We start from the raw sequence: 26,717 nt of genomic DNA, 5'->3' as shown, positions 1-26,717 counted from the left end.
ATAGAAAGATATTTTTAAGGGATGAAATGAAGAAAGGTGGGAATTTGATTGGAATTCAAACACCAGTGGTGACCTATTTGGCCAAATAGCCGTTTACAGGTAAACTTCCATTTTGGTGACGTTCTTTTACCGAGGTGAGTGTTTTTTTTTTAACATGAGCACTAATTTTATCCGCGGCTGTGTTCTAGTTGTGGGAGTGGAAGGAAAGTTATATTTGGAGCGACTGATTGATCCAGGCTCTGAAAGGCTGTGTTTGAAAGTATGATGTGGAGATGCCGGCGTTGGACTGGGGTGGGCACAGTAAGAAGTCTCACAACACCAGGTTAAAGTCCAACAGGTTTATTTGAAATGACTTCACCTGGTGAAGGAGCAGCGCTCCGAAAGCTTGTGATTTCAAATAAAACCGTTGGACTTTAACCTGGTGTTGTGAGGCTTCTTACTATGAGAATATGAGCAGCCCTGACCACCAAAGGTCAGTCTGCAGCCACCAATCAAGGGACATTTGGACCCAGTCCCCAATATATAGTAGCATTAATGGCATCCTTTCCCAGCATGTTCCAGGCTCACTAGTTGATTCTTGCCTGTCCACCTCCACCTCCCTAGTTCCTGGTGCTGCTGCTTTCTGCCGGCAGAGTTGCACCAATTGTTGCCTGTACCTTAGCCCATCACAGAACCTTGCATGCCTTGGTCCCTTCTGTCCACGGCACGATGCAGAGGAAATGCTACACATGGAAAAGTAAAAAAGGTTAAAGGAACAAGGGAAAGAGACAGAGCAGTTAGGAAGGAGATGAGAGACTGAATTGAAAGCAGAACAACAGATAGTTGAAGGCAGAGACGAACTGGCGAGCTCTGTAGGTGTGGATTCTACAGTGGAAGCTTTGTTCCTTGTGGGTTTTTTCCTCCAGGTTTACTGTTTGTGGTATTCTTAGGTCACTGGTAACTACCAATTTCTTTGTTAGCATACAGTCTATTTTTACCTGATGTGTTCAAATCAGACAGGATTCGCAATTTCAAGAGATGCCGATTTTCACTTTGATTAAAACCATTTGTTGCCTTTGACACTTGAAAAATCAATGCCTGTTTCAAGAGTTCAACATGATGAAGCTAAGGTGATATGTAAGCAGCAGTATGCGTGAAATGTCCCTCAAGGTCCCCTCATGATCTCACTGCTTACGTGGTGTTAACTAAAATAAATATTTTCCCAAATCTTGCAAGTCATCACTTGCCAACAATTAATCATTTAAGAGTGGATAAAGTTCTGTCTTTCAACACCATTCACAATCGGGGGCGGACCTACTATGAGGGGCCCCAGAAGCGACTTTAGTCCACATTGCTTAAAAATTTTGGGTCTACTGTATGAGAAGGGGTTTAAAAAAAATATTAATATTAATAATATAGTGTAATTCAATGCAAAATAATAGTTAAAATACAAATTAAAGGGTTATTAAAGTATCATGTAGGCTAGCCGTAAATAAAAAAACGTTCAAATTAAGGATGTTTCATTCTAAATATATTTAATATAAAATAATTATAAATAATTTAAAACACTATTAACATTTATGACAGAAATACAAACAGTAGATGACGTGTCATAACAAAAAAGGGGAGCCGTTGAAAAGGCAATCACAATGCTAACGTGAATTTTCAACGTCATAGCACTCGTGATAGCGATCGAGACGAGAATTTTTTTCAATAGTGTTTATTTTTTTTAAAGAAATATTTTTATTCAAATTTTTACATATTTTCAACAAACCCCCCATTACAGAAAAAAGAAAAACAAAGAACACATAAATAAACATCTTACAACTACATCACGAATTCCCCCAATATACAAACCCCCATTAAGCAATAATAAACACATTAGAAAATACAAAGTACACCCCCCCCCCCGCGGGTTGCTGCTGCTGCTGACCACCTCCTAACGTTCCCCTAAAAAGTCTAGGAACGGTTGCTACCGCCTGAAGAACCCTTGCACAGACCCTCTCAAGGCAAATTTTACCCTCTCCAATTTAATGAACCCTGCCATGTCGCTGATCCAGGCTTCCACGCTTGGGGGCCTCGCATCCTTCCACTGTAGCAGAATCCTCGGCCGGGATACCAGGGGCGCAAAGGCCAGAATACCGGCCTCTTTCGCCTCCTGCACTCCCGGCTCTTCCGATACCCCAAATAGTGCTAACCCCCAGCTCGGCTTAACCTGGGTGTTCACCACCTTAGACATCGTCCTCGCAATACCCCTCCAGAACCCATCCAGCGCCGGGCACACCCAGAACATGTGGGTGTGATTTGCTGGGCTCCCAGAGCACCTCCCACACCTGTCTTCCACCCCAAAGAACCTGCTCAGCCTCGTCCATGTCATATGCGCCCTGTGAAGAACCTTAAATTGTATCAGGCTAAGCCTGGCCCAAGAGGAGGAGGAATTAACCCTACCCAGGGCGTCCGCCCACGCACCTTCGTCTATCTCCCCCCCAAGCTCCTCCTCCCATTTACCCTTCAGCTCCTCCACCAAGGTCTCCTCCCCCTCCTGCATCTCCTGGTAGATCGCCGAGACCCTGCCCTCTCCAACCCACACCCCCGAGAGCACCCTATCCTGGATCCTGAGTGCTGGAAGCAGCGGGAACTCCCTCACCTGCCGTCTTACAAACGCCCTTACCTGCATGTACCTGAAGGCATTTCCGGGGGGAAGCCCGAATTTTTCCTCCAGCATCCCAAGGCTCGCAAACGTCCCATCTAAAAACAGGTCCCCCATCCTTCTAATTCCTGCCCTGTGCCAGCTCAGGAACCCTCCATCCATTCTCCCCGGGACAAACCGATGGTTCTCCCGGATCGGGGACCAAACCGAAGCCTCTACCTCACCCCTGTGGCGTCTCCACTGCCCCCAAATTTTCAAAGTCGGCAGGAGCGGCAGCGGTGCTGTCACCAGCGCTCCCAGACTCGTGCCCACACAGGACGCCATCTCCAGCCTCTTCCACGCCGCCCCCTTCCCCTCCATTACCCACTTGCGTATCATCGCCACATTGGCAGCCCAGTAATACCCACGCAGATTAGGTAACGCTAGCCCTCCTCTGCCCCTACTCCGCTCCAGAAACACCCTTCTCACCTTCGGAGTCTTTTTCGCCCACACGAATCCCATGATGCTCCTCCTGACCTGCTTAAAAAAGGCCTTAGGGATCAGGATGGGGAGGCACTGAAATATAAAAAGGAACCTCGGGAGCACCGTCATCTTCAGCGACTGTACCCTATCCGCCAGGGAGAGTGGCAGCATATCCCACCTTTTAAACTCCTCCTCCATCTGCTCCACCAACCTCGTCATGTTGAGCTTGTGTAGGGCCCCCCAGCTCCTGGCCACCTGGATCCCTATGTACCGAAAACTCCTTTCCGCCCTCTTCAGTGGAAGCTCGTCTATCCCCCTTCCCTGGTCCCCTGGGTGTACCACGAAGAGCTCACTCTTCCCCACGTTGAGCTGATACCCGGAAAAGTCCGAAACTCCCTGAGGATCCGCATCACCTCCGGCATTCCCCCCACTGGGTGTGCCACATACAGTAACAGGTCATCGGCATACAACGATACCCGGTGTCTCCCCCCCCCCCGGGACCAGCCCCCTCCAGTTCCTGGACTCCCTTAGAACCATAGCCAAAGGCTCAATTGCCAATGCAAATAGCAAGGGGGATGGGGGGCACCCCTGCCTCGTTCCCCGGTACAGCCGAAAGTATTCCGACCTCCTCCGATTTGTGGCCACACTCGCCACCGGGGCTTCGTAAAGTAGCCTAACCCAACTAATGAACCCCTCTCCGAACCCAAACCGCCTCAACACTTCCCAAAGGTACCCCCACTCCACCCTATCAAAGGCCTTCTCCGCGTCCATCGCCGCCACTATCTCCGCCTCCCCCTCCACTGCAGGCATCATGATTACGTTAAGGAGCCTCCGCACATTGGTATTCAGCTGCCTTCCCTTAACAAAACCCGTCTGGTCCTCGTGAATCACCCCTGGGACACAGTCCTCAATTCTGGTAGCCAACACCTTCGCTAACAGCTTCGCGTCCACGTTGAGGAGAGAGATTGGCCTATACGACCCACACTGTAATGGGTCCTTGTCCCGCTTTAAGATCAGCGAGATCAGCGCCCTGGACATCGTCGGAGGTGGCCCCCCCCCCCGCCTCATTGAAAGTCCTCACTAATAGAGGGCCCAGCAGGTCCATGTACATCCGGTAAAATTCCACCGGGAACCCATCTGGCCCCGGTGCCTGCCCCGCCTGCATACTCCCCAGCCCCTTAGTCAGCTCCTCCAGCCCAACCGGTGCCCCAAGCCCAGCCACCTGCTCCTCCTCCACCCACGGGAACCTCAGCCGATCCAAAAATCGACGTATCCCCCCCCTCCTCCGTCGGGGGCTCAGACCTATACAGCCCCTCATAAAAGTCTCTAAATACCCCATTTATTCCCACCGCACTCCTCACCGTGTTCCCCCCTTTATCCCTAACTCCCCCAATCTCCCTCGCTGCCTCTCGCTTCCGAAGCTGGTGTGCCAACATCCGGCTAGCCTTCTCCCCATACTAATTCACCGCCCTTTGCGCTTTCCTCTACTGCACCTCTGCCTTCTTGGTGGTCAACAGGTCGAACTCGGCCTGGAGGCTTCGTCGCTCCTTGAGTAGTCCCTCCTCGGGGACCTCTGCATACCTCCTATCCACCCTTAAAATCTCCCCCACCAATCTCTCCCTCTCTCTCCTCTCCGTCTTCTCCTTGTGGGCCCTAGTGGAGATTAGCTCTCCCCTAATCACCGCCTTCAGCGCCTGCCAGACCACCCCCACCTGCTCCTCCCCATTATCGTTAGCCTCTAGATAGCTTTCAATGCACCCCCGGATCCGCCCGCTCACCTCCTCATCCGCCAGCAAGCCCACATCCAGGCACCACAGCGGGCGCTGGTCCCTCTCCTCCCCTAGCTCCAGCTCCACCCAATGCGGGGCATGGTCTGAGATGGCTATGGCCGAATACTCCATGTCCTCCACCCTCGGGATTAGTGCCTTGCTCATAACGAAGAAGTCTATCCGGGAGTAGGCTTTATGGACGTGGGAAAAAAAAGAAAATTCCCTGACCCCCGGCCTGACAAACCTCCATGGGTCCACTCCTCCCATCTGGTCCATAAATCCCCTCAACACCTTGGCCTCCGATGGCCTCTTACCCTGGACCTGGAGCGGTCCAATGCTGGATCCAGTACCGTGTTGAAGTCCCCCCCCATTATCAAGCTCCCTGCCTCCAGGTCCGGAATCCGGCCCAACATGCACCGCATAAATCCAGCATCGTCCCAATTCAGGGCATATACATTCACTAATACCACCCGCACCCCCTGCAGCTTACCACTCACCGTCACGTACCTACCTCCATTGTCTGCCACGATGTTCAGCGCCTCAAACGACACCTGCTTCCCCACCAAAATCGCCACCCCTCGATTCTTTGCATCCAACCCCGAGTGGAAAACCTGCCCTACCCACCCCTTTCTCAGCTTAACCTGATCTGCCACCCTCAAATGCGTCCCCTGGAGCATAACCACATCTGCCTTCAGTCCCTTCAGGTGCGCGAACACACGGGCCCTCTTGACCGGCCCGTTCAGGCCTCTCACATTCCAAGTTATCAGCCGGATCAGGGGTCTTCCCGCCGCCCCCACCCCGCCGATTAGCCATTCCCCCCCCCCCAAGCTAGGTCCCCCCTAGCTTTGTTGCTCCCCCCATAGCACTCCTGTAAGTCAGCTGACTCCTGCTGACCCCGGCCACTCCCGCCACTCCATCGACCCCCTAGTGTGGTCGTCTCCCCCTCCCCCCACTCCTGTCCATCAGCGGGCACTCCTCGTCAACACCGCCCTTCCCCCCCCCCCCCCCCCCCCCGGCCCCGCCCCCTTCATTCCCTAGCGCGGGAAAAAGCCCACGCTTTCCATCAAACCGGCCCCACCCTCTCTGGCGCAGCTCCCTTTTGCGGCCTAATCCCAGCTCCCCCACCTCGGGCCTCCCATCTCCCCTCCCCCCAACGGGGCCTTGTCCTTCCAACCACCGACGCCCACACTCTCACAATATCCCCACTTCGAACCATTTCACCCTACCCCATCCAGCACCCAAGGAAACAATACAGAACAGAACATTCCCCCAACATCCCCTGAAGCACAGTAACCACAGTAGCCCCCCTAGACCCCCCCTCACAACCGACCCTCAGTCCGTGTCCAACTTTTCGGCCTGAATAAAGGTCCACGCCTTCTCCGGCGTCTCAAAATAATGGTGCCGGTCCTTAAATGTGACCCACAATCGCGCCGGCTGCAGCATCCCGAATTTCACCCCCTTCCGATGCAGAACCGCCTTAGCCCGATTGTACCCGGCCCTCTTCTTGGCCACCTCCGTGCTCCAGTCCTGGTGTATACGGACCTCTGCATTCTCCCACCTGCTGCTCCGCTCCTTTTTTGCCCATCTTAGGACACACTCCCTGTCCACCAAGCGCACCAATACCGCACCAATACCGCCCGCGACGGCTCGTTAGACTTGGGCCTCCTCGCTAGGACTCGGTGGGCCCCATCCAGCTCCAGGGCCTCGGGAAGGCACCCGCGCCCATCAATGTGTACAGCATCGTGACCACATATGCTCCAGCATCCGACCCCTCCACTCCCTCCGGGAGACCCAGAATCCGCAGGTTTTTCCTCCTCGACCGATTCTCCATGTCCTCGAACTTCTCCTGCCATTTCTTATGCAGAGCCTCGTGCGCCTCTACCTTCACCGCCAGGCCCAACATCTCGTCCTCATTCTCCGAGGCCTTCTGCTGCACCTCCCGGATCACCGCCCCTTGGGCCTTCTGGGTCTCGACCAGCTTGTCGATCGAAGCCTTCATCGGCTCCAGCAACGCTGCTTTCAATTCCGTGAAGCAGCGCTGGAGAAACTCCTGCTGCTCTTGCGACCACTGCGCCCACGCTGCCTGGTCTCCACCCGCCGCCATCTTGGCTTTCCTCCCTCGCACTTTTCGCTGCACCAGAATTACTTTTTTCACCGCTCCACTCCTGGTCTAATCCATACAGTGCCGGGGAAATCGTACTGTCGCCTTCCCACACTGGGAACCGTCGAACAAATGCCGCTGGGGCCTCTAAAAAGAGCCCAAAAGTCAGTTTCTGGTGGGAGCTGCTGAACGTGCGACTTAGCTCAGCATAGCCGCAACCGGAAGCCGCCCAAGAAAGTGTTTATAAGGATACAATATTGTAATTAACCCTACTCAAAAATAAATGTTATATTTAGAAAAGTAAGGTAAGTAATAAAGGGGAAATAGTGTTAGATTAGCCTAAGCCTAAGCCTATTGTTTTTATGAAGAGGTGAACGGAAGGTAGGCTACGACCGCATAGCCTAGGCAAACTATATTACAAGTATTTATGAAAAAGTAATAAAAGGGTGAATTTGTGTTAAATTACAGGTGTTTATTATGAAAAGTGTTCAAATAATGGTAAAATTGTGTTACATTACCTTAGCCTATGAGTTTTGGTGGCCTAGTCTTGCCTAACTTAGTCTAGCCTAGCGTAGGCTAGCTTGAACATAGCCTAGTTTAGCCTATTTAGCTTATTTATTATAAATCTTAAAAAATGGCGCTTTACTTTCTGAGAAGGGTTTTAAAAAAAAAACCTTTCCCAGAAAGTAGACCTAAAAGTCAAATAAAAATACTGTGGATCAGCAACTTGAAGAACAGATGAGAAAAACCATACAGTACTATTTTGAAGTACTGAAAAGAGTTGTAGCTGTTATAAAGTTTTTAAGTGAAAGAGGTTTGGCATTTAGAGGTCATGAGGAGAAGTGGGGCTCACCAAATAATGGAAACTTCATGGGGGCCATTGAATTTATTGCAGAGTTCAATCCATTTTAACATGAACATCTCGAGAAATGTAAAAATGAAAAAGTAAATGCTACTTACCAATCCAAACCCATGTATGAGGAATTGATAGAAATCATGGGAAAACATGTGCAAGATGAAATTGTGAATCAAATCAACAACCTAGACACCAAATACTAGTCTATTATTGTTGACTCTGCACCTGACACACACGTAGACCAGCTGGTAATTGTGGTTCGATACTGCTATAATGGAAAACCCTGTGAGAGATTTTAAACATTTTTACCGATAGAAAACCATTCATCCACGACCTTGTTCAACAAAATACAACAAGTCCTGGGTGAACATAAGCTTTCACTTGAAAATATCCGTGGTCAGTCCTACAATAATGCATCTAACATGAAGGGCTTGGAGAAAGGGCTGCAAGCACTCTTTAAAAGCATGAACAGATACGCAGACTATGTACCATATGCAGCCCATTCACTTAACCTTGTTGGAGAAAAGGCAGTGTCTACTGTACCTGATGTTGTTGACTGTTTTGGCATTTTGCAGGAGCTGTATGTTTTCTTTTCTGGATCTCCACGAAGATGGGGGATTTTAAACACACAGGGCAATCTACATTTTTCTCCAAAGAGCTTAAGTGTAACTAGATGGTCTGCACACTATGAAGCAGTCTGGGCAATTAAAAATGGCTATATGGGTATTTTACAAACTCTCAAACATATTTTTGAAGACTCCGAAGAGTAGCCTGAATGTAAACGTATAATATTGTATTACAAAGATGATATTGACCACAAATTAGTAAACGAGTGTTATCAGTTCAAAGAATATTTGCACCTTAGGAAATCCCAGAGCACAGAAGAAAACAGAGCATCTAAAATGCAATGCACAGAAGTTCTTCAGCTTATTTGTGAGCAACACCTAATTGAAGTGTTCCCCAATATTACTACTGCGCTTAAGCTGTACTTGACAATGCCTATCACGAGCTGTGAAGCAGAAAGGAATTTTTCAAAGCTATCCTTTATAAAGAACAAATTTCGGTCTACCATGACTGAAGAGCGCTTAAATTCTTTATGCATATTGTCTCTAGAAAATGACATTGCAAGGAAGCTCTCATATGACAAAACTGTATGTGAATATGTTGCTAGAAAAAACAGAAAAAAGAGTATTTTGTAAAATATGTTTCATGTAGTATGTATTCTCATAGGTGTTCAAAATAAAAGATTATATTGACTGTGGTCTTTTCTATGTTTTATTTCATCATTCTATGATGCATCATGCATGTATATAACATTTCCCTAATTTTCATCCCCCCATAACTCGAAAACTATTCGGCATAGGAAATTTCTATTCACACCAGTGACTTTGACATATGAGATAATCCAGTACAGCAATTTTAATCAGAATCTGAGATGTAGTAGTTAAATTTTTTTAAATTTGTGGTGGTCTGTCATGGAACAACCCCATTGAAGAAGATAACAGTGGTTACCCAGACCTCGTTGCTGGTTGCGAAGGGGCCCCCATAACAGTTCAAGCTTCAGAGCCCCAAAAATGTAGGTCCGCCACTGTTCACAATAAGTTTCAAGGTTTTCGTGTTTCTGGAATGTCTCTTTTATCATATCCTAAATGACATTCAGGGTCAGGTGTTGTACTGCATTTAAGATTGGAAATTTGTAGAAGACCAAAGAGGTAAATGTATAACTGCAATTTTCAATCGTATAAAAATTACATGAATACAATAAACTGGAAGAAAACCTAAATACTGGCGTATGGTGACGAATCATGTTCATATATTCCCAGTTCACATAGTTAGCTGTACGCATTTTACATCACAAAAATTAGCATTCAGCCTAATGCACAGGCATTGCGGACAGCAGATTTAATTCAAAGTTCCATAGTGGTGCAGCACTAAGTGCTAAATTATGGATTTATTCCAGATGCCTTTGGACAAATGGTGATATTTCTCTGCCATTCATTTAGTACCAATGAGCACTGAAATAATTTTTTAGTCAGTAGCCCATGAAAACCTGACCATGTTTTGTTTGGTTAAAGTCCTTCGAATATTTCTTTCAATCATCTGTATTGGTGCAAAATGATTTCCTTTTATTTTCTCCATCCCCCATCTACAGCCCTGCCAGCTGTTAAATCTGGTAAGCAGATTACTGTCAGTAGCTGATTGAGTGAAACCACGTTGCGTTTAGTTGAAATCTTCCGATTTGAGCTGTCTTCTCGCTCTTGGGGCCTTCTGACACCTTCTATTGGGTTATTATGTGATGGTATGATCGATTCTAAATGCACAGCAATGGCAAAACCTGTTCATTGAATGTTGGGTGAATCAGGTTACTTGAGCGCTTCCTTAAACAAAGTTTTTCTTTTAAATAATTAATTTTCTCTCCATTGCTATTTTTAATTCCTTTTAGCAGTCTGTTCACATTAATTCAGCTCAATCTGGTTCAGTTTAAACAGTTGATTTGGATCAATGTCAATACCGATCAGCTTTTAGAAATGGGCATATTTTCTACCATGTGTCTAACAAGGAAACTATTTTTGTAATCTGCAAAACAGATTTTGAAGATGAGATGTGCAGGCTGATGTTGCTTCTGCTAAGATTTATAGCTTGGGATCTTTCCATTCTTGCCTTTCCTACCCCCTTTCTTTCTTTCCTGGATTCTCTTCTCCTCCTCCCGCCCCCCCACCCCCACCCCCACCTTCCAACCCCTTTGAGCGTTACAAATGTTACACTGATGCCAATTATGATTATTTGCATAGGTGGTTTCAAGATTAGATTTGTGAATCAAAACTTTGACACAAGAATTAGATTTATGGACAGGAAGTGCATGCCATAGACAGATATTTGATAAATAGCTAGTTACTGTGTGCTAGAATTTAAAAAAAAAATAATAATTTTAAGTACCGTAGAGCTCGGCATACAAAACAACCCAGCGTATACGTGTGGTGGTATGTATTAGAGGTAATACCATGAATGCCGAGGAGCTATTGGAGGACAGATGCTGGGTCCCGATTGGATCTGCCACCTACTGGGCTCCACCCAGATAGGCGGGGTATAAGAACCCGTTTTACTCCCCGCAGCTGCATTCTGTGACTGAGCTGCTGGGGAACAAGTCTGAACAAGTCTGCTCAATAAAGCCTCGATTGAAGTTCCCTCTGTCTCGCTTTGTGTGTGATTGATGGTGCTACAATAGGAAAACCCCACCTTTCAGCACAAAAAAAAATCAAGCTTTTTGCATATAATTGGCGTCTATGACATCTTTACAAAATGCTATACTTGCAGTAGTGGTTGGCCTCAAGCTTCCACCACAGAAAAACATGTTTTACTTACTTTGTACTCTAAGCCGATGCATGGCTTTAAGGAGGACTGTGTTGCAAAGAAGATCCCTGGGAGTTGAAGACATGCCCACACAGAGCAGAATACGCATGGCATGGTGAGTGACAAGCAGAAATGGGTCCTGCAGCAAAAAGAATTGAGTACAAAGTTGCTTTCAAACAAAAGTTGTGACATTTGCTAACTCGTTGAATAACTGCTGCAGCGAGGGAATTCGGGGTTAGTGAAGGACTGGTGCGAGAAGGAAGGAGGAGGAATCTGCCCTGAAGAAGGTGCCCAAGACCAAAGGTGCCATGAGAACAGGGACCCACCATTGGCCTGACCCTGACAAGCATGTATCGGAAAGGTTCCTTGGAAAATCATCAGAAATAGTTATATCGTCACCAGAAATGAATCGCGCATATGCATACCTACGTGGGGCAAATCAAACCGTAAGTCCAGCAAAAAGTTGAGATTAATTTGGTTGGTGTAGCTGTTTCATGGGATGAAAATGTCTGATGTTGTGACAGAAGACCAAGATTGCTCAGACTATCAAGAGACCTCCATGTCAAAATAACCAATTTCCAGCAGTCGATCATCAGATTGTGGTAAAAACACAAGGATCCATTCTGCCACATTGGCAATGTGGAGAAAATGACCAGAAAGTTTGTGATGCCCAGCAGCCGAACTGTAGAGTGGAAAGGTTCAAAATACTTCTCGTGAAAATGATTGGACGTGAGAAGGCTGACGCCAGGAATATTAGAGTTTTAACTTTTTTTCCAATATCGTTGTCATATAAAGGGAAACATGCTTGTGGGGGTGTGACTAGTTCAATTGAATTAGAAACAGAAAGACTACGAAGGCAAGTGGTTTGATATGGTAATGAACAGAGGGAGCCAGGAGGGCCTGAATAAGGCTCTACATAAGGCAAAGAAAATAAGTGGTTTGATGTTGCCTGTTGTATTTCAAAAGGAAACTTATACAATTCGAAGATTGTAAATGGATGATGCAAAATGGTGTAGCCATAAAGGTGTGTGTGGTAGGTAGTAGGTCAAAAGTGACTGGAATGTCATAGCTTAGAAGAGCTATTGGGCAGCACGTGGCGCAGTGGTTAGCACTGGGCTAGGGCGTTGAGGACCCGGGTTCGAATCCCGGCCCTGGGTCACTGTCCATGTGGAATTTGCACATTCTCCCCATTCACCCCCTCAACCCAAATATGCTAAATTGCTGCTTAATTGGAAAAAAAAATAATTGGGCACTCTAAATTTATTTTAAAAAAAGAAAATCTATAAGGACTGTTGCCATCAAAGGTAGGGTTTAGCTCTGAGCTTATTTAAGCCAAGATTTGTTTGGGACTGTTGAAGTACTGTTAACTGTGTAAAAGTGTTTTTGCAATTTAACTTTTTTTTCTTTATTTTAATAAATGTTGAACTTTAATATTAAATCATCACAATTGGTCTGAGAGTTAGTTCTTGACTTCAGAAAACTTCATAACACAAATTGCAGAATCATTCTGCTAGCTGTTTCAAGTTTCCCTTTGGGATTTGGATAGCCTAGCACTTGGCATCTGCAATGCAATAACACAGAATTCACAGTGGTATTTGTCTGTACATCTGAGGCAATTATATTAAAGCCTATGTTAATTTGCATACAAAAAACCATATCGAACATCAGCTTCCCTGCAGGAGATTTTGTGCATGTCGTTGACAACTGTTGGATGGGTGAGGATGGAGTGAAGTTATGGATCAATAATGTGTGGAATAGGCATCCCAGTTGTCTAGCTAAACAATGCAGCTTATTAGTACAGGACATGTTTACATCCCATCTAAGCATTAAATCAAGAGGTGCTTGCAAAGAAATAACACCCACTTTGTAGTTATATCAGGGAACCTAATGCCCATAGTTCAATCTTTGGATGCGAGTCTCAACAAGCTATTGAAGGATCATGTTTGTGGTGAATAGAACAGGTGGATGGTTGGTGGAGAAAAAGGCTTCACAGACTGAAAGAAATGCGTGCTGTCCCACTTGATGGTGGTCTCATTATGAAATCGTGGAATGATATAAGTGTGCCAAGTGTCAACATATTATTTAAAAATTGTGTAGTATCTGCATATTTCCAATGAAGAGGAAGACGATTTGTTGTTTGGGAGGTGGGGGGTGGGGGGGGGGGGGGGGAGATGGAAAGAGGGGAGAGGAGTGGGGGAAGAGGGGGAGAGGTGTGATTCCAAAAGGAAAAAGCACCAAATCTGATCTAGGATGGGATCCATATGACTATGCCATTGCCAAAGTGACTCATTGTGAGTTTGAAGAACACTTGGCGACCAAAGACAACAAATGTTGTGGTTTAAAATGCTTTGATCTTGGTTAAAGGTATCGTTCTATGAATAATTAATTAAATAAACCATACCATATTAATATGAATTATTATTATGTTTACTTTCACATTGCAAAATGGTGAACACGGGCAGTTCACATTTTATGTTGGGCAGTTGTCGACTCACCCATATTTGGAGGCTTCACACGCCATAATCTTCAGCAAGTAACATTTATCACTGCTACCTACGCCTTTTCTGGAGCAGGACAAACTTCATAATACTTATAGAATTATGAAAGGTTATGGAAAATAGATTTTAGATATTGAATTGGAAAGATGAATCCTTGCACTTTCAATAAAGTGACAACATGGATCCATGAAATATTAATTCTCTAGTTCTAGAAATACCTAGTGAGACTGTAATTCAGTTTTTAAGATTAGATCTGAAAGTTTTGGCCTTTGCGTCCCTAGTAGCCCGGCGCAGAATATTGCTAATGTGGAAAGAAGCCAAGCCCCCGGGGGTGGAGACCTGGATAAATGATATGGCGGGGTTCATAAAGTTAGAGCGGATTAAGTTCGTCCTAAGGGGGTCGGCTCAAGGGTTTACTAGGCGGTGGCAACCGTTCGTCGAATATCTTGCGGAAAGATAGATAGGGGAGAACAAAGAAGGCAGCAGCAGCGGCCCAGGACTTGGGGGGGGGGGGGGTGTGGGGGGGGGGGGGGTGTGGGGGGGGGGGGTGTGGCCTGAGACAAGGCAGTTGCCAATTAGGGCTAGTTTTTATTTTTTGTTATTTAATATTTATTTATTTGTTGTTGTTTTTGTTTAAATTTAAAAAATGTCATTATTATCTGTATTGTTACAATGTTGTGTAAAGGATGCACAATGTACTGTGTTGGTTGACCAAAAATTTTCAATAAAATATTATTTAAAAAAAAAAAGATTAGATCTGAAGATGTTTTCCTGGTTGATTCAAGCTGAAGCAAAGTACAGGCTGGCTGAGGCCAGAAAAGGTATTTAGTCTCCTGACAATATGTTCTGTGTAAGGACATAAAGAATGAGCTAAATTCAAAATGTTCACCACTTATATTGGCAATATTCTGTCATCTGCCTTTCGGAGACTTGCCCAAAATTGCTTTGAAGACTCCCCCCTGCAACAGAGGTTAAAAGCCAGCAAAATAATTAAATTGTTAGCCACATTTTAATTCACTGGAATTTCACTTCAATTTACAGGTGTGGCCTAACAAAGTCAAGGAGGGCAATGTGCAAGGAGTGGTGGCGGGGAGGGCTCACGATGGCATGCAGAGGGGCAAGGAGGTGGATGAGGATGACGAACAATGTAAGGCAGAGGGAAGACAGACCAATACTTCCACACAAGGTTGTACAACTGCTTCCCACCAGATCTGCCTCTTAGTCATGTGACATTGCATCAGTATCAGGTGCTCGTGATAATCCTTTCTTCTACATCTCTCCCCAAGACTTTGTCCCAACAATATACAAACTCCTTCCCCCAATGTTTCAGATTTCACCAAGTTAGACTCTGTTGTGTCTTGACCAATCTGCCTGATCTGGCCCTGATTTCATTTCAAGGTTGAAGACGAACAACAGAAGGAGTGTCTTCCGCCTGGGTGGTTGTAGAGTTTCTATTTGTTTCAAGTTCCTTATATCCATCCAGATTTAAATAGTATGTGCGAGATTTCAATGGTTTCCTTCCCAATGATATCAAGGTTCTTTGGTTCCTTCTGATATTTTCCTGTTTTGTCTCAATTCTGTAAAAGCTCTTTCTGTTACAGTGGATTATTTCCGTTGAGCTCGTATCTCTGGGCTGTAGCACTTCCTCTCTCATGATCTGCTCCTGAAATTGAAATTATGAGCTTGACTGTCTCTTTGTTGCTCCTCACGCTTCCTAACTTTCTCATGACATTCGGTAATATTAGGTTGCAGAGCTGTTGTATTTGCAGCCATCTTCCCATCAATGGTTCTGATGTTGAGGCCTGTTTTTAGTGAGGTTCTGTGATTAAGAAGGGCTAAGTTAATATCTTTGTTCTTTTTCATCAATTCCTTGATTGTTCAAACTCTTCTTTCTGTTTCTCCAGTCAACTGCGTGTAACTAGGCGTACTAGTCACATGCAAAGTTATAGAACAGCTCGTTAGCAAACTTAGATCTGTTGTCTGACACCACAATATCTGAGATGTCATGTGTTGCAAAGATTCATCCCAGTGTGCAATGACTGCCTCCACCCAGGTGCTGAAAAGTGGAGGGTGCCAGTAGCTCGCTCTGCTGCTGTCTATTCACTGCACACGGAAGGCAATTCATGCTTAACTCTCCAATGAAGTGACTGATGCCTGACCACCAGGGCTCTTGCGCAGTATTTCGCTACTGTGACGTTCTCTCTGTTCAAAACATTGGTAAAATATTGGGTTGTTAGGAGTGTGATCTAGCTATCCATTCTGGCAATACTCTTTTACTTGAATGCGTTCATCATCCTGCTGCTATGCTTGTTTAATTTCTTGAAATCTCTTCTCAGTGGCTGGTAAGTGTTTGGTATTAAGTGCAGTATGTGCTTCAACTTCAATAACATTTATATCTTCCAGTTTGATTTATTTCACTGGTATTCTTGATCATACATCTGCCCTTAGGGTTATGTAAAATTCTGTTTGCAGCTTTCTTAAGCCTGAAAATAAAGATGGAAATTAATTTCTGAATACAATATTGGACTGCTCGTCAGAAATTTCATCAACCTTGCAAATGAGCCTTGGCTGCAACATGTTTTTCGGCTCAGTAATAACTCCTGGTGCTTTATCACACATAGAAGTTCCACAATTTCTGTATCCTTACACCTTAGTGTGGCCAAGTGTTGGCCCTCCTCTGCACCTTGCAACTGGATGGAGGATGACTAATATGATATTTTTTAGCCATGATACTTTATCAGATAATACCAAAACACTTGCATGAGTATTCTAAGGGATGATCATCAACTTCTAGTTTAATGCTCTAACAATTATTTTCTGTTTTTGTTAGCTTCTCTCAAGAAGGTTATTTGTTTTTGCTGTGGCTCACTCTGCTTTTTAGATTTTACTTGGTTTTGTTGTTATTTCTTTCTTTCTGTGAACTATGAGAGCTTTAGACCTACAGACATTTTAAAAATGTCCTGACTTCCCAGTTGTGGCACTCAGCTCCCCCTGCTGGGCATTCTTCCCACTTGTGCAGAGTTTTCCTGTCACACTGAGAACATCTCAAGATGGCGGTTGCTGTGGTTTTTCCCGATTTTGCATTTTTTTACTTCACTGCGCGTTCTCTTTAGTTTGTCCACCATATTGAACGGCACCATTCCTCTTTTGTTCCAAAACATCACTTTCCTCATGAACAACTGTTCCGGTTATCTTTCTAAGCTCTGTCTGTCGCACTATTTGTCCAGCCTTTGTGCGAGTTAAATCTCCCCCTGTTTGCAAAAGGTCTGATAGGGTTTTATCTAAGACCCCAACCATGATAAAATTGAGTGTCAATGTACCTCTGAGGTTCCCAGAGTCCCAGTTCTCCGCAAGGGTGTACTAGTCATTTAGAAATGAATCCATGGATTCACCCAGACTTTGCCTCCTCTTTTTCACTTGCTCAATGACCACATTTTGTGAACACTGAAGTACGAATCAAATACCTGGAGAGCTTCCTCACATAAGCTCAAAGCTGCAGCGACATCCTGTCCTGCAATAATATAATTTGCTGTGGTCCCTACTGCATAGAGTAAAAACTGACGTGACTCATCTGATCCTTCTTATGCAACCATGAAACTGTCATTATCTGCAAAATCTCCTCCAGTTCTCTCAGCGTTGAGTCTGTTGTTCGCTTTCAGCTCTACGGAACAGTTCTGGGTGAGGCAACGTAGGCTCCATGCCTACCCCCATCCTGGGCCTGTTGCTGCTTCTGTAGTTTGGCTTGTAGATTGTGATCTGTACTCACTGCTGCCTGGACTCTGGATCTGTCTGCTTGCATGTGTAGCATTCACGATACTCCATTCCCAGGAGTATTTAATTTTTTATTCTTCGCATCCTTTTTGCGAGGATTTGTAGGTATTTCAGGCCTGCACTCTTCATTCGGAGTTTGTCCAGGTTTTTATAGTCTTTCTGCTGCCACCATGTTTTATCTTGTGTTTTGAGGTCTACATGGGGTTTATTTGCATTTGCCTGTAACTCTTAGAGTGCGAATTGTTATTTGTAAAAACCATTCTTGTTTACATATGAATCTGTATACATTTCAGCGCTTCCCACCAAATCTCAGTCTTTCATTCATTTATTTTGTACTGAGAATTGTTCTGTTAAGGTGCAGACTTTGAGCTACAATGTGCACTTACTTAAGTAGGGCCATGAATACCAATACCTTAAATTGTTTAAAATTCTGTTCCACCCTCCTATCTCATTAACAAATTAAGTGAGTGTTGCACTTTTCTATCTTGTATAAAACACTCAGTCTACTTATGGTTCTTTTGGCCTTCTAATTACAAGAGATCAAATTGATGACTCACTCAAATTGTTATGCTGAATGGGGTTAGTTTATTTTGTAGCCAGGAATACAGATTTAAAATGGGCACCAATAGATTTACTTGAAAATTAAAATGGTTACAGATTTAAACAGTTGCAGAAAAGAAAATGTTAATTTAAAAAAAAATCAACGATTGCTTCATTACCATCAAATGAACACCTCATTGATGTCTAGCTCGATTTATTCCCAGTAAGCAAATACTTCGACAGGCCTAAATCTACCATCGACTGTGATTATACAATCACCCAAAGCAGCCGGTTCCTGGTTGTAGGCTCTTCTTCCAATGCTCAGTCGTGTCTCTCCTTGCGATAATTTGCGGGGTCATCGTCCTTCTACTGCAGTGCTGATCTCTTGCCCCCGTACTAAATATCTCCGATGTGTTTATACCCTTTTAGTTTACTTTATTGACGGGCCATACCATTCTAAGAAACTTCTTTTTAAAATGTCCAAATATGTTCTGCGCCCTTTATTTAAACCCTGCCAGTTTGTGTCTCTTTCTTGTAACAAAACAATCCATCTTATGGAAGACCACCCCGGGAACACTGCCACCTATCGCTCCAGAATCCCTCCAGACACAACCCATGACCCACCCGCGGGGTTGCGACCCGCACTTTGAAAATCCCTGGTGTAGAGAGAAAACCAGAGTTAATGATTCAGGTCTGTGGCCTATCACCTGAACTGGGAAAGGTTAGGGAAGTAATAGATTTTGAATAAGGAATGGGTGGACAAAAAATCTGTGATAGGGTGAAATTCAATCCCTCTTTACCGCAGACGTGAAACACTAATTGTATTTCCCGCTCTCAGTAGATGCTGCCTAAACTGCTACTTTTCCCCCAGAATTTCTTGTTTTCATTTCAGACAGATACACTAGTGTTTTAGTTTAAGACGGCTACACCATGGATTGAGATAAGGCGAAGCAATGTTCCAACCACATTTTTCAGAAACAACTGTAAGGGGCTACACAAATAGAAAATTACCGGAGAAGGGGGAAAAAAAGATGGCTAGCTTTCTGGGTGGATTCAAATCAATGTTTAAATAAAGGAAAGAGAAAATGCTGGAAAATCGCAGCAGGTCTGGCAGCATCTGTAGGGAGAGAAAAGAGCGAACGTTTCGAGTCCGATGACTCTTTGTCAAAGCTAACAGACAGAGAAAGTGAGAAATATTTATACTGTGGAGCGAGAATGAAAGATGAGTCATAGCCACAGAAACCCAGGGAAACCGGGTGCTAATGGCCACAGAAACCAAGGGGAAAGAGTGCCATTGGCAGTCCCCAGAGAGAACAAAAGATGTGAAAGGTCAAACAGCAGGGAAACTAACATTAGAGGATGAACTGTAGATGTGGGGGGAGGGGAAGGGGGAAGCAAAGAGGAGAAAGGTGAAGGAAAGGTAGATAAGATTGGGGGCGGGTGGAAGTAAATATATATTAAGAAAGAAAGAAATGGTAAAAGACAGTTAAAATGAAATGGGATGAAAACAAATGGGCAGGGTACCTCTTGGCCAGGATTTCACAACTGAATCTGCTGGAGAAAGTTGCTCAGGAGAATTCACGGCAAGACAGAGCAGTGCTAGTGTTAGCTCTGCTTAGAGATCCAGGGTCTCTGGTTAACAGCCTATAAAGAAGAAAACTTAGCTGTGAAACAAAGCAGCATAAAGAGGATTTCTTGAGCTATAGTTTTGTCAATTGTGCCAATGCAAATAAGGATGCAAAGCTAATGGGTGTTATATGCAAGGAAGTACTGGCAAATAAGAGAAGCTTCAGCTTTTGAAAGAGAAGTAGTGGGTGAAAAATTCCTTTTTGAGATTGAGACCCCAGAGTCGGTTATTAACTTACAGCTGAATCCAAATGGAAAGACTATGCTGCTGTACCTTGCCTGTGACAAAAACACATCAAAAGCCCAAGAGGCTGTGCCATTCTGGAGTAGCATTTCCCAGGAATATCCAGTACTGAATAAAATGAGCATTTTGTTGCTATTGCCCTTCACGATGACCAACATGCGATTGGACACTCAGCTCAGGGTTGAATGGGAGATGGGAGTCCGGCTGTCTAGTTGAGCCTGAGGGCAGCCGGGAAGAATAGCAGAATTGGTGGCAACGGTGTGCAATTTTCAAGAGTGGCCAAGGGGGCTGGTTAAACTTGAGCTTTGTTGAACCTGTTCAGCTGAATGTAAAAGATCCCAGTAAATTCCCCTAGTATCTTGGCCAACCTATCTCCATCAGTTAGCCATCACAAAGCGCTAAATAGCTGTTTTTTCCCCTTATTTGCTGTTTGCGAAAGAAGGAAAAAAGTTTGTGTTTACCGACTGTGCACTTCAAAATAATTGATTGATTGCGAAGTAGCGCAGCATTCGAGATCAGTCTTGACACAGACTTGACAGAAATATCTGGGTCGTTCATAGGCAATGCTGATTTTATTGGCAAACGGGTAGTATGGACAAGAAGGCAGAATCTTGCAATAGTCTTTTGGTCCCTGAAAATTGTAAATAAATGCACCAAAAATACTGATTTTCTTTTTGTCTACAATTTATGATGTAGAAACCTTTGTAAGTTGCATTGTAAACTACAGAGCCATCGAAGCAGTTTTACTACATATTTTTCAAGCATCTGTACTATTTTGATGTTACTCCAACTTACTTGGATTATATTTCTTCCTTTTCAATTTTTTCCTGACATCAGCTTATTAGAACTGTCTTTTTTTTCTGTCATTACAAATTGTCCATCTTTTATATATTGCAGGGGATCAGTGATTTCTGTGTGGCTCCAGACAAATTCATCATGAACATGACGCACAATAAAATAACCTCAGGTAACCTTCCACACTCTCCCAGCAAAAAGACATCTTTCACTTCTCCTTTCCCTCAAAGTAGGCAATGAACACGGAAGTACAGTTCTATGGATCAGTGGTTTTCTAACCACTTTGCCTGTGTAGCCAGTCATTTTTATGTGACTCCAGACAGTAAGTGATAGCTTTTCATCTATTGGTGCTGTCAAAGCCCGGGCTGCTTCTGCCATGTATATAGAATTACAGAAATTCCCAGCACAGAAGTGAGGCTCATCATGCCTTTTTCCAGAATTTTGAAAGAACCTAGTCCCATTCCCATTTCCAATATCTTTTACTTTTTAAAATAATTTTTACAAATACTTAGCTGCTTCTCTTTTTAAAAGCTTTGAAATTCTGCGACCATCACTGCTTTTGTTCAGACACTTCATGTCTCACAACCTCCTGCGTTTTTTTAATGCATATATTATTTCACCTTTTGGTGGTAATCTATGCCCTTTATTTACAGATTCACTTTTATCAAAACCCTTCATAATTTTGATAACATTGATTAGATGTAAACTTTTTCCTGTTCTAGTGAAATGAGCCACAGTTTTCCCGTCCAAATTAAAATCTCTCACTCCTCCGTATCATCTCTGTGAATCTTTCCGTAACCTGTCCATGGCCTATCCTGGCTGTCATTCCCAAAGTAAGATTCCCAAAATTGAATATAATATTTTAAATGAGGCCAATCTAATAATTTGTGTATGATTAACACGTATTTGCTTTTGTACTCTCTCCCACTCTGTATACAAATTAGGAGTCTGTCCTTTTCAACAGCTTTATTAAGTTGCAAAATTTTTGTATTTGTTTTGCCCAAATTGTTTTTTTTTGTTTTGCAGCTCTACTCTTGTGAAAGTTTTTTCTTTGAGTATATTTCTTCTTATTCTGTCTCAAATTTTATACATTTATTTATCTGCCCGATATACTAATCTATCTGTGTCTTTGTTGAAGTTGCTTCCTGTTCTCTCTATAATTTGGATAATGCACCCAAATCGTCTCAATTATTTTTAAAATTCATTGATGGGATGTGGGCGTCGGTGGCTGTGGCAGCATTTATTGCCCATTCCTGAGGGAAATTAAGAGTCAACCATATTGCCGTGGATCTGGTAAGGTAAGGACAGCAGATTTCCAGTGCACCATGTGGTTTTTTTTACGACAATCAACAGTCATCATTAGACTTTTAATTCCAGATTTTTGTTAACGTAAAATATCACCATCTGCCATGGTGGGATTCAAATCTGGGTCCTCCCGAGTATTACCTTGGGGTCACTGGAGTACTAGTTCACTGACAATACCACTACGCCACTGCCTCCCTTATGTTAAATGTGCATTAGAAAGAAACAAAACTACAACAGAATAATGGTGATGTTGACAACAAGCCATTGAGCACATTCTCCTGTCTCTTTTTTTTTAACCAAAAATACAAAATCCAAATAATTCATCCATCAACTGAAATTATAATTTTCAAATTTAGTCTACCTCACATCAAGAAACTGACTTCAAAAGAGCTGACCTGTAGATGTATGCACATATACATAGTTTCACCACTTAGTTCATGTTGTTTTGCAGTTGGCCTCTGAGAGTTATTCTAACTGATATTTACTTGTTCCTCTTACAGAGGTGGTACATTACTACCTGTATTGCAGCCACAGTATAAGCAACCCTTTTCAACAGGTAAGCAATATTTTGGAAGTAGATCGATTGACTAAATAATGTTGTGTGAAATTAAGTGGTTGAACTCTCTATTCCAACAATACTGAGTTATTTATTTTATGTGTCAATATATTTGAAAAAGAAGAAGGGATGGGGGAATGGGACTAACTAGATAGGTCTTTGAGAAGGCTGGCATAGATGCAATGGGTTAAAGATGTTGAAAACGTCTGTGCTGCTGCTAGTTTCATTTGTATGGATTTGAATTGATGAGGTAAAGAAATGCTTTTCAGATAGGGGTGGAAAGTGTATATCTTGTGAAACAATTATGTGGGACAGGCTGGATTATGTGGGACAGGCTGGACGGGCCCGAAGGTCTTTTCCTCTGAGCTGCTGTTTGTCTCTGTTCAATTTGAAGCTTGATTTTGTTTTGGAAAGGAGGATTTGTTCCTATTATTATTATTATTTGCTAAGTAATTCACATGGAAACTGAAAGCAGAAAGTATTTGATTATTGCATTCTCAGTGCAACACATTGTGTGAATCAGATTGCAATATTTCTTTCCTCCTCTGTAGATTCTATCAGTTTTCCAGCGATCTCTGACTACCATGGAACTGCAGATCCAAGGAATGATGCATATTGCAGTGCCAATATTCCCAATGGCAAAGGTAGGGGATAACATTTCTGTTTACAAAGCCTTCGATTGGTGCCTCAGTTTTACAGTGGTTAGCAGTTATTAGCACTGCTACCTCATAGCACCAGGGACCCGGGTTCAATTCCCAATATTGGGTGCCTGTCTGTGTGGAGTTTGCATTTTCTCCCCGTGTCTGCGTGGGTTTCCTCCCACAGTCCAAAGATGCGCAGGTTAGGTGGATTGGCTGTGCTAAATTACCCCTTAATGTCCAGGGATGTGCAGGTTAGGTGGGGTTACGGGGCTAGGGTGGGGGAGTGGGCCTAGTTGGGGTGCTCTTTCAGAGTCGGTGCATTCTCGACGAGCCGAATGGCCTCTTTCTGCACTGTAGGAATTCTTACTGTTATTGAATCCTTGAACATGTTGTCATCTCGCAACTTCATTTAGTTTTACCATAACACCCTGTTCCAGGCTATCCGATCAGATTTTATCTCCTCTCACAACAATGTAGTGGTCCTAACCAAGGTTACTGGTGGCATCCTCGTTGACTGTGACTAATGGTACATTATCCCTTCTCCGTCTCTGCAGTTTTTGCTGAAGCCAACCACGCCATCATACTCGAACATTTTCAGCCTGTTCCCACTCTTACTGTCCAATCATAGCGAGAACATTTCCCACAGTGGCTTCTTGTCCTGCGTCTGCACTGTTATCTCTGGAGCCTACTTAAGATCTACTTCTCTACTACACCTTTATTATGACTCGTGGGGCTTCTTAGCTGAAATAAGCTAATTGCATTGATTGCAAGTGAACCGAGATCTTCCTCAATTGCAGCATAAATTGCCTATTCCCTTAATTAACTCATTGAGCCATTGGGTGACTCCGTGCTATTTCTGATACTTCTGATTGGGCCTAACACAATATTTGTATGACTGAACATGTTTTTATACAAAAATGTCTTCTATTTTCACAGAAGGACCTTGTTGGGATACAGATGCTGCTAAATAGATCTGAATCCAATTTGCACCAGCTCACAGCAATGCTTGACTGCCGAGGACTCCACAAGGTGACTTGTTAAAGATGCAAAGTGATACCTTTTGTTTGTTTTAAACAATTTCTGTTTTTATTTTTCTATACTCTGTTTGCTATCTCTTGCCGATTGGGAATACTGCTGTGTCCTAATTTGGTTAATGAATGTCAGCTCCTGATTGGCTGCTAGGAATAAAAAATATTTTGTGCCGCACTCTCATTTGCTCTCTCTCTAGGAAGAAAGAGGATAGTGCACTTGTACTAGTTACAAACAAGATAATAGTTTGTAAGTTATGTGATTGGCACATCTCCGTGCAGGCCTGATGAAGAAGAAGTTATTCTTTCACTCAAGTGTAGCTAGGAGAATTAAATAACCATTTATCAAAGTTGTTGCAGGATTCCCATAAAGAGTTGGATTTTCAGCAGGTCTCAAAGTTAGTTGTTTGTGGTCTTTTCGCAGAACGGTTTTCTGCGCTGTTAGACTTCAAAAGGAACAGGCTTGGTGACCTTATAATATTGTCATCTTCAGCCTTAAGGAGGATTACCTCCGGCCTTGTTGCTGTCTTTGCTTTTTCTGTTATTTCTTGCTGTGTTGTTTTCAGACTGAGTCGTTTCTCTCTGGTTCTTGTGGTAATATGTTATTTGTGGTTGGCTTTGGCCATGTAACCACATAATCAATAGTTCTATTGTTCACCCAAACTTATTTGAAGTTAGAAACCACTGTGACAATGTGGGGAAGGATGGTGACCATTCATACCTATTTATGATGTACTGACCTCTTTGCAGCTCTCTACGTTTTTTTTGATTTTCAGGTAGGTAGGTCCATAAACAATAGAAGATCTGATTCCGCAAACTATTTTGTCTTGGTGTATCAGTTTAAGGGGCAACACCCATGGTCATTCAACTAGGAACTTTCCAGAGATTTGAGGTAGTTCTGGGTCTATGCAGAAATTACAACGGCACCTGATCTTCAGCCATCTTAGCAACTTTTCAATGTCCATTTTTAAAAGGAAAGGCAGTTCCAGGCAATTATATACTGAGTGTAGTCCATGTTGAAGTTATGAATAGGGCATGCATCAGAAGAGGCACTGGAAAACCCAGGAGGAGGGAAATGAAAGACCCCAAAAGGAGGGCACCGGTGAAAGACTACAGAAGGCCCGGTAGCACAGTGGTTACACAGCTCCAGGTCCCAGGCTCGATTCCCAAAGAACAAAGAACAAAGAAATGTACAGCACAGGAACAGGCCCTTCGGCCCTCCAAGCCCGTGCCGACCATACTGCCCGACTAAACTACAATCTTCTACACTTCCTGGGTCCGTATCCTTCTATTCCCATCCTATTCATATATTTGTCAAGATGCCCCTTAAATGTCCCTATCGTCCCTGCCTCCACTACCTCCTCCGGTAGTGAGTTCCAGGCACCCACTACCCTCTGCTTGGGTCACTGTCTGTGCGGAGTCTACACTTTCTCCCTGTGTCTGGTTTCCTCTGGGTTTCCTCTGGGTGCTCCGGTTTCCTCCCTGGTTTCCTCTGGGTGCTCCGGTTTCCTCCCACAATCCAAAGATGTGCGGGTTAGGTGGATTGGCCATGATAAATTGGCCTTGGTGTCCAAAATAAAAAAGGTTAGGTGGGGTTACTGGGTTATGGGGATAGGGTGGAGGTGTGGCTTAGGTAGGGTGTTCTTTCCAAGGGCAGGTGCAGACTCGATGGGCTGAATGGCCTCCTTCTCCACTGTAAATTCTATGATTCCATGACCAAATAAAGGGCAAGGAGAGAATTGGAGAATGGAAACAAGTCAGCACTTTGTCAGAGACAGACCTGACTGTTTAGTGAAGCTAAAAAGGGTTTAGGTGAAATTAAGATGAGTAGAAATGAATGTTCCATTTGTTAGATACATAGGTCCAGAAAACATGATTGATTTACCTCGGAGGAAATGCAGAAATTAAAGACTTCAAAAGAAACGAGGAGCTGTTGAACATAAAAAGGAATCGGCAAAAACAATTAAAGCTCTAGAGAAGACAAAACCACAAGATGAAAAAAGTTGCAAAAATTGACAAAATGAAGTTAAGAAGAACGAGAACTTAATGAGACAATGCAGAATAAGCTAAACTCCATGAAAATCAACTAGAAAATAAGAACAAGTCCAGTGAAGAATTGAATTGGTTGAATTTGAGCTTGAAGAAAGAAATTTGACAATGAGAATATAACCGAAGTGGTAAAAAATTTAAAATTGAGAGGGGAATCAGCAATTCAGACAGAGAAAGAAACTGAGTTTATGTGCCAGAACAAGATTGCGGAAATGGTCATGTGAATGGAAAAGCACAAGAACCAATATGATAAAAAAGTCAGTGGAAAGGATGTGGATCTACAAGAAACAGAAAAACCTCTCAAAGACTCCATTTACAATGGCCAAACCCGTGTACAATAGAGTTCAGGACTGAGTAACTTAGTTATTGAAGATTGTATAAAGCAGTTAAAGGGGGGAGGGATGTGGTGATTGTCCCTTTTCAAGGGCAACACAGCGTTGAGGAGCAATTGGAACCGAGAGTGGGTTATTACCCCAGGGAGTATAGTCCTCTCTTG

General features: G+C 43.7%; 1 protein-coding gene across 1 annotated transcript in view; it reads left to right on the top strand.

The window, feature by feature from the left end:
* ttyh2 (tweety family member 2) overlaps positions 1–26,717 on the top strand; it is a 200,081-nt gene that overhangs the window by 143,797 nt on the left and 29,567 nt on the right. The window contains exons 7-10 of the mRNA XM_072483435.1: positions 20,745–20,814; positions 22,448–22,503; positions 23,055–23,147; positions 24,081–24,173. Coding sequence (XP_072339536.1) covers positions 20,745–20,814; positions 22,448–22,503; positions 23,055–23,147; positions 24,081–24,173 — 312 coding nt within the window. The remainder of the gene's footprint in view (positions 1–20,744; positions 20,815–22,447; positions 22,504–23,054; positions 23,148–24,080; positions 24,174–26,717) is intronic.

The sequence above is a fragment of the Scyliorhinus torazame genome, chromosome 18 (assembly GCF_047496885.1).
Source record: "Scyliorhinus torazame isolate Kashiwa2021f chromosome 18, sScyTor2.1, whole genome shotgun sequence".
In the NCBI taxonomy this organism is placed as follows: domain Eukaryota; kingdom Metazoa; phylum Chordata; class Chondrichthyes; order Carcharhiniformes; family Scyliorhinidae; genus Scyliorhinus; species Scyliorhinus torazame.
The sequence above is the reverse complement of the archived record's forward strand: the minus strand, read 5'-3'. Positions and strand labels throughout refer to the sequence as shown.